The sequence below is a fragment of the Acyrthosiphon pisum genome, chromosome A1 (assembly GCF_005508785.2).
Source record: "Acyrthosiphon pisum isolate AL4f chromosome A1, pea_aphid_22Mar2018_4r6ur, whole genome shotgun sequence".
In the NCBI taxonomy this organism is placed as follows: domain Eukaryota; kingdom Metazoa; phylum Arthropoda; class Insecta; order Hemiptera; family Aphididae; genus Acyrthosiphon; species Acyrthosiphon pisum.
In genome coordinates, this window is record NC_042494.1 from 5,015,990 (window position 1) to 5,024,490 (window position 8,501).

General features: G+C 28.9%; 2 protein-coding genes across 3 annotated transcripts in view; both read right to left on the reverse strand.

The window, feature by feature from the left end:
* Positions 1–1,341: 1,341 nt before the first annotated feature.
* On the reverse strand, positions 1,342–5,382 carry LOC103308913 (uncharacterized protein K02A2.6-like). The gene is made up of 7 exons (XM_008183163.1): positions 5,358–5,382; positions 4,162–5,192; positions 3,570–4,014; positions 3,084–3,512; positions 2,823–2,993; positions 2,258–2,492; positions 1,342–1,378 (listed from the first exon to the last, which is right to left on the reverse strand). Exons 1-7 carry the CDS (start codon positions 5,380–5,382, stop codon positions 1,342–1,344), a joined length of 2,373 nt encoding a protein of 790 aa, XP_008181385.1.
* Positions 5,383–5,630: 248 nt separating this feature from the next.
* The window catches only part of LOC107882173 (zinc finger protein 98), a 5,136-nt gene continuing 2,265 nt past the window's right edge, over positions 5,631–8,501 (reverse strand). The window contains exons 1-2 of one of the 2 annotated variants that reach the window (XM_029486543.1): positions 7,214–7,470; positions 5,631–6,879 (exon numbers count right to left, since the gene is read on the reverse strand). In XM_029486543.1, the coding sequence (XP_029342403.1) occupies positions 5,787–6,749 (963 nt within the window). In that variant the 5' untranslated portion in view covers positions 6,750–6,879; positions 7,214–7,470 and the 3' untranslated portion in view covers positions 5,631–5,786. Of the gene's footprint in view, positions 6,880–7,213; positions 7,471–8,501 lie in introns of those variants that run through there. The other variant, XM_016803077.2, reaches the window with a different exon arrangement.

Sequence of the window (8,501 nt, forward strand, 5' to 3'; positions counted from 1 at the left end):
ATAGATGTACCAGATAAATGTAAAGAGGAAGTATCGTTAATGGGTTGCTGTTTTCATAATTTTTTTTTTTGTCTGTTTACATTTAGCCAATATTTTAGATTCTGAGCTGAGCGATGAATGTATTGATTTTACAATGATGTATGTTTTTTTTTGTGTGTGTCATCACCTTTTAGGACAGTAAAAGTGCTTGGATCTTCTTCAACAGTATCTTTTCTGATAAGATTAAGTGAATCTAGTTGGTACTTTGAGGAGTCAAAAGTAAAATTGTCCTAGTAGTTTTCGAAAGCACCATGAAAAACTAAAGAAAAATTAAGAAAAATGGGGAATTTTTACGCAAAATTGGTTTTCGACAAAATTTGATTTTTGGCGTACCTAACTTATAAACAAATGACCGTAGATACGTGACATTTTGACTGAACATTTATATTAGTATTTGCAATACACTATGAAATATTCAAAATATTTTGACTTATTTTAAGCTGTTTACGAACAAATTCAAATTTCAATTTTTTTTAGTTTTTTTCCTATAAATATCAATAAAAAAAATTTGTTGGCCCAAAAAGCGTCAACATTTAATACCTACAAGGCTCCTGATAAATGGCTTATTTGCTTAAATAGCAGTTGAAAAATATTTTAAGAAACTAGACACAATTTTGATTGCGTAGTTTAAAATTTATAAAATGTTCAACTTTTATAGCTAAGAATTGAAAACTTACAACAAGGTTTTAAGTAAGCAGGTTATTCTGTAACCCAAAAATCTCAAAAATATAAAAGCAGTTTTCTTTTTAAGCTAGTTATTTTATGTTCAAATTTGGAGAAATTACATAACTATTAAATAACCAAGAATAACAATTTTAGTTATTTTGTAGTAATTTTATAATATTAATTCAACTTACCAGCTACCGTTATAATAATAATAGTAATATTGTAATAGCAATATAATATAAAATATCCACACTGAAAAACTGTCCCAGCTTAGAATCATTTTTCGTATGCAATGATATTATATCATTGAATTCAAATTTAATACTATCCATCATACAGTGACCCACTTATAAGTTGTAACCTACTGTGCAGCAGAGCGACAACCAATATTCTCCTCGCACCAAAATTAAATTTTTTTACCAAGCGGATCAAAATGTCCCCTTGAAAAAAACATGGATCAAAAAGTCCTTGAAAGACAGTAATTGAGACAGTTTCATCCGCCCGTAGAGTAAAACTTTGATAAAACGGATCAAAATATTCCCAAGGATCAAAATGTCCCCGAATTATTTTTATCAAAAAGTTTTTTTTTTATTTCAAAGATAACATTATCAATTTAATAATATTTCTTCTTTAATTTTACAATAGTGTATCATTGATGCTACCATCCATTTTTCTTTAAAATAAATAAAAATAAAAATACATTTTATGTTCCAGTAGTTATCATAGAAACTATGAAATATGTCTTATTTTAAATTCTGTGCGGAGTGATGAATGTATTGATTTTAAAATTATATTTTATTTATTTTTTTATTCGTAAAAGTCGTAGTAGCCGTAATAATGCTTCTATTTTCCACTTCAGTATCTTGTTTGATGAGAAAGTGAATATGGTTGGTGCTTCGGAAGGTCAAAATTTAAAATTCCCAATAGTTTTCAAAAGCACCGAAAAAACAAAAGAAAAACTAAGGAAAAACGGGAATTTTTAAGCAAAATCGATATTGGTTTTTGGTGTAACTCTAAAACTAATGACCGTAGATACATGAAATTTTCACTGGTTGTTTATATTTGAATTTTCTATACACGATACAAATTTCAAAATATTTTGATTTATTTTGAACGGTTTAGGGACATTTTCAGTTTCCAATTTTATTAGTTTTTTTTCAATAAATGTCAATAAAACTTTATTTGTTAGGTAAAAATACTTGAAAATTTAATACAAGGTGTAATGTCTCTAAGACTCTGGATGATTCTGGATACACATTGGTTACTTATAAAATGAATAACAACTCACTTTTTAAATTAATAATAATTCATTACTTTTATTAATGTGACTTGATCTCTAATACTAAATTAATTGAGGTTAACCAATACTACCAACCTCAGAACACTACAGATCCTCCGTAACAATTTTTTAAATAATAATAAAATAATATAAAATAATATTAGAACAATATCAATAAAATAATTATGTTTCTTGTTACAATATAATAAAATAATATAAAACAATATCAATAACATACATTATAAATTCAATCGGTTAGGGGGTTTGACTTACCTGGCACTACGTCTAATAATACTGGTTGGCTCCAACTCTTTTTCCCTAACTAACTCTTCACCATTTTGTAAGTCCTTAACCTTTCCCCCAACAGAGTCACTACTACATACATCAGTAATTTCTTTTCCTTGAGTAGGTACTATTAACACTCTATCCTGAGACTCTACTCTCTCAACGATTTGATTTATGTGGCGTTTCCACACACCTACCCCATTCATATTTACTAAATATGTAACTGGAGATAAGATTTTATAAATTACTCCTGGTAGCCATTAATCCCCCTTTCCATAATTTTTGCACATCACTTTATCATTAATATGAAACTGTTTTACTCTACCACCTCTATAATTTTTAGCTGCATTTACTAAACTTTTATTATAATTACTTTTTGCATAAGGAAGTAACCTATTAAATGAAGTAAATAATTTCCTACCCAAATGCAATTCCGCTGGACTGACCCCTGTTGCACAATGTTTTGAACTATCATACGATAAATTAAACTTATAAATATTAATCTCTATATCTGAATCTTGTGAACATTTTTTTAAATACTTTTTAAACGTACGAACTAAATTTTCAGCAGCACCATTAGATGATGGATTGTAAGGTGACGTCTTAATATGATAAACTCCATTATTTTTTAGAAATAATTCAAAGTCTGCAGAACATAAAGATCGACCATTATCTGTGACTAGTTTCGCAGGAATGCCCCACAATGAAAAATATTCTTTCAATACTTTAATTGTTGAAAAAGTTGTAATATTTTTCATGTATTTAATAAAAATCCATTTAGAATAAGCATCAATAATACAAACAAACATATTACCATTAACTGGACCCATAAAATCTAAATGTATACGTTGGGCAGGACCCTCTGGCCAAGGCCAACTATGTAAAATTGATCTAGGCGGACTATCACTGTTTGCTAAACATTTTTCACATTCTTTTGTTATTTTTTCAATATCATCATCAATTTTAGGCCACCACACATAAGATCTAGCAAGAGATTTCATTTTTACTATCCCTAAATGGGTACTATGTAATTCTTGTAACAATTCTTTCCTGAACTTTGTTGGTATCACTAACCTATGACCCCACATAAGACAACCTTGTTCAATTGCTAACTCATTCTTTCTATAATAATAAGGTTTCAACTCATCAGAAATATTTTTAATATTATCTGGCCATTTTCCAGTGAAAACTTTAAAAAAAACCTCTTTAAGAACCAAATCTCTTTTAATTTCTTCGCAAATATCTAAATCTGATACTCATTTAATGTTAGTTGTTATTAAATTAATAAAAAAATTATCACATTCTTCAAAATTAATTTTATCCGATATACTTAATGGTAACCGAGACAACGCATCAGCATTTCCATTATCTACTCCTTTGATAAATTGTATTGTAAAAGAATATCCTGACAGAAATATAGCGTACCTCTGTAACCTATGAGCAGCCATTGTAGGAATCCCTTTTCCCTCACCAAAAATGCTAATTAATGGCTTATGATCAGTTCTTAATATAAATTTCCTACCAAACAAAAATTGATGGAAATATTTAACACCATATACTAAGGCAGGAGCCTCTTTATCAATTTGTGAATATCCTTGTTCACTTTTTGATAAAGTTCTTGAAGTAAAAGCAATTGGTTTATCTTTACCATCGGGTAACCGATGTGACAACACAGCTCCCACACCCACTGGGCTAGCATCACAAGCTAATATCAATTCAAAATCTGTATTATAATGGATAAGAACCTAATTGGATAATAATATTTTTTTAATTTCATCAAATCCTTTTTGCTGATCATTCCCCCATACAAATTTAACATTATTTCTCAATAATGCATATAAAGGGCTCGCTACCGTAGACATGTTAGGTACAAATTTACCATAGTAATTTACAAGTCCCAAAAAAGCTTTCAATTCATGAACATTCTTTGGAGTAGGTACATCTGAAATTGCTTTGATTCTATCCGTAGGAATATGAAGTCCTTTCTCATCAATAGAATAACCTAAAAAAGTAATTTTAGTCTTATAGTATTCACATTTCTCTTTGCGTACTGTTAATCCAGCAAAATCTAATTTCCTCAAAACCTTATGTAACCTATCATTTACCTCCGGCTTGTCAATACCTGAAACAACAATATCATCAAAAAAACAACCAACTCCTTCTATACCACTTAACATACTTTCCATTTCCCTTTGTAAAATCCCAGGAGCAGAAGCTACTCCATAAGGTAATCTCTTATACATAAATAATCCCTTAAGCGTAGAAATGGTAGTGAGTTTTTGACTATTAGTACTTAACGGTAACTGTTGGTAAGCTTGAGATAAATCTAAGGTACAGAATAATCTAGCTCCTTGAAATATACTAATTAAATCATTTACTCTTGGAATTGGATATCTATCCACTTTTAAAAATTTATTAAGTGTCACCTTATAATCACCACATAGCCTGATCGACCCATCTGATTTAATAACTGGCACAACTGGAGTTCCCCACTCAGACGTTTCAACTGCCACAAATATATCTTCCTTGACCAACCTATCTAATTCCTCACTCACTTTGTCTTTAAGAGAAAAAGGTAAAACTCTTGGCTTACAAAAAATAGGAACAACATCATCTTTTAAATACAATTCAAATTGCTTGTGTTTAAAACAACCCAAGGTATCCTTAAATACTGAAGGAAATAACTTACTAATATCTTCGTTTGCTACTGAATTAATGTCAATTTTAGAAGAAAAAATGTCAAACTCCCCAAGCCAATCTCTTCCAATTATAGGAGGACCACCATTTTCAATAACATACAGTTTTAATTTTTTACAATAATTCTTAACCTTAACATCAACTATAAAATAGCCCAAAGGAATGATAACAGAATTATTATATGCTTCTAAACTCACATCAGAGTTATTAATATCATTAATTTCAGCTATTTTAAAATATTTAAAAGATATTGCTGATATACCAGAACCTGTGTCTATTTGAAAATCAATATTTTTTTCATTAACCTTAATTTCAACAGTATAAGGCTTAACAAAATTCACATCTATTGTATCTAAATTATATAAACAATTTAAATCCAAATTATCATTACCTTGGTCTATATGATTTACTTTCATTTTAACTTTACATACCTTTTTTAAATGTAAAATTTATATATTTTTTTTTTAATAGTTATAATATTACATCTACAGTACGATTGAACATGGAACCTTGCCTGGTTTATCTAAAATCTTTGATGCCAGGTACACATTTTTATTTTTCGTAGTGCTCAAAGCCACTGCAGGGAACCACTCAAAAACACAAAAAATGTAATCGATATCGGTTCAGGAGGAGTTCAGTGAAATACACACAAACAGAAGAAAAATAAATTATATATAGTTATTTAATATTATAAACTAGAATCACAATAATAATAATTATTTATTAATCTTCAATCTTGAATTACATCCACAGATATATAACCACATACCATAATTAATAAATAATATAAAATTGTATGTGTCTTGAATATGTGGCATTTTTAAAGACTTTTCTGGTGTATCATTTTATGGCGTTTTAAATATGTATTTTCATAAAAAGCTTTATCACAAATATCACATTTATACGGCTTTACACCAGTATGTATCTTTGTATGCCTTCTTAAATCACTGGATGAACCGAACCACTTATCACAAATATCACACTTATACGGCTTTACACCAGTATGTATCTTTGTATGCCTTCTTAAATCACCGGATGAACCGAACCACTTATCACAAGTATCACACTTATACGGCTTTACTCCAGTATGTATCCTTGTATGCTTTGTTAAATCACTTGATGAAACAAACCCCTTATCACAAATATCACATTTAAACGGCTTTACACCAGTATGTGTTCTTGTATGCGTTATTAAATTACTTATTGAACCAAGCCCCTTATCACAAATATCACACTTATACGGCTTTAATCCAGTATGTGTCCTTGTATGACTTGTTAAATCACCTTTCTGGGGAAAAGATTGATTACAGATATCGCATTTATATGGCTTTACTCCGTTATGCTTCCTTATAATATGCGATATTAAATATGGTTTTCTAGCAAACCCTGTATCGCAGATAGCACATTTATAAGACTTTTCGCCGGTATGGATCGTGATATGACTTTTTAAAGCAGTTTTCTGCGAAAAAGCTTGATTACAGATGTCACATTTATATGGCTTTACCCCTGTATGTGTCCTTGTATGATTTGTTAAATCACCTTTATGGGAAAAAGCATGAGTACAGAGATCGCATTTAAACGGCTTTTCGCCAGGATGTGTTCTAGTATGCTTTCTTAGATTACTTAACTGAGAAAAGGATTTATCACACATATCACATTTATACGGCTTGTCTCCAGTGTGTATTCTTGTGTGCACAATTAAATTAGATGCTGTAGACATTTCATCCTGGTTATCAGTTAATTGATTTTTCTTTAAGCAGTTAGATGTCAAGTCCAAATTCATACGAGTAATACATTTTAAAGAGTTGCTTTCGTTTATGACTGATGTTCCCTCAAATACATAATGATCAATAAAATCTTTTTCTACTTTAATTTCGGTATCACTTGTGCTTCTTTTTTCTTCAGTTTTAGTTCTAAAAAAAATAAAATTAGGTAGGTATTTTAAGAATATTAACCTTTATTGAATAAAGGAAAATAAATATAACTACATATTAAGTAGATTTTAATATTACATTGGAAAGAAATGGGTGACCTGCAACCACCTGGAATTTAAAACTGGGACAGTAGATATCTGCACTGTAAAAATCTGGAATTTAAAAGTTTTAAATCCATAAAATTCTGGACCGGACAAAACTGGGCCATAAACATTTAGATATATATAATATATCCGATTTAAGGGGGTATGAGCAGGCCAAAAATATTAAATTAAGAGGACGTGTCACGGAAAAAAATTGTTTTATAACATACCTATACCAGGTTTTCACGGTCCAATTTTGTCCGGTTCAGGTTTTTACGGTCCAGTTTTGTCCTATCCAGAATTTTACTGATTTCAAATTGTATAATTCCTAATTTTTAGCGTCCATATTTTTACAGTCCAGATATCTACTTTTCCAGTTTTAAATTATACAGTTTAACATTCCAGGTTGTTACACGTACTAAAAAAATGTTATAGCTCAAAACCAATTTATATATTCAAAATATTACATCAAACATATATCTTGACTAAAACTTTTATATTTTTTATAGCATTAGGTAAATACATATATTTTAGATTCTGAGTGAAACGATGAATGTATTGATTTTACAATGATGTGTGTTTTTTTTTTTATTTTTTATTTTTTTATTTTTTTTATTTTTGTGTCTGTGTACACGATAAGTAGTCGAAATAATGCTTCGATTTTCGACTTCAGTATCTCGTTCGATGGGAAAGTGAATATCGTTGGTGCATTGGGGAGGTCAAAATTTAAATTTCCCAGTGGTTTTCAAAAGCGCCGGGAAAAAACAAAAAAAAAATTAAGGAAAAACGGGAATTTTTACGCAAAATCGATTTTTCACAAAATTGAATTTGGTTTTTGGTGTAACTTTAAAAAAAATTACCGTAGATACATGAAATTTTGACTGATTGTTTATCTTAGCATCTTCTATACACCATAACATTTTCAAAATATTTTGATGTATTTTGAGCTCTTTACGGACATTTTTATTTTCCATTTTTTTTTAGTTTTTTTTCTAAAAATATCAATAAAATTTTATTTGTTGGATAAAAAAGCTTGAAAATTTAATAGAAGGCTCCTAGTATATTGTTTCAAAGGCAGATGAAAAATATTAAAAATCGTTAGTCACAGTTTTTTTTTTTAAGCATTTAAAGTTCAAAAAATGACAAAATATGGAAAAATCACGAAAATTTGCAAATTATTTCGAGTTATAAATTCATAAAAATTTTTCTTTTTAAATCTAAGATTTTAAAATGTAATACAAGATTCCTTATAGGATAATCTACCTTTACCAAAAAAAAAATGTCTATAAGAAACTCAAATTAAATTTTTATGGGCGTTTGAAATTCATATTTTTACAACATTTGATATTCACTCGATTTCTTACGTAACGATTTTCTTATTTTGTTGTAATTAAAAAACGAGTGACTGTAGAAACTTGAAAATTTCACTGAATGTTTATATTAGCATTTTATATATACGATAAAATTTTTAAAATAATTTGACTCTTTTTGAGCTGTTTACGGACATTGTAAGTTTTC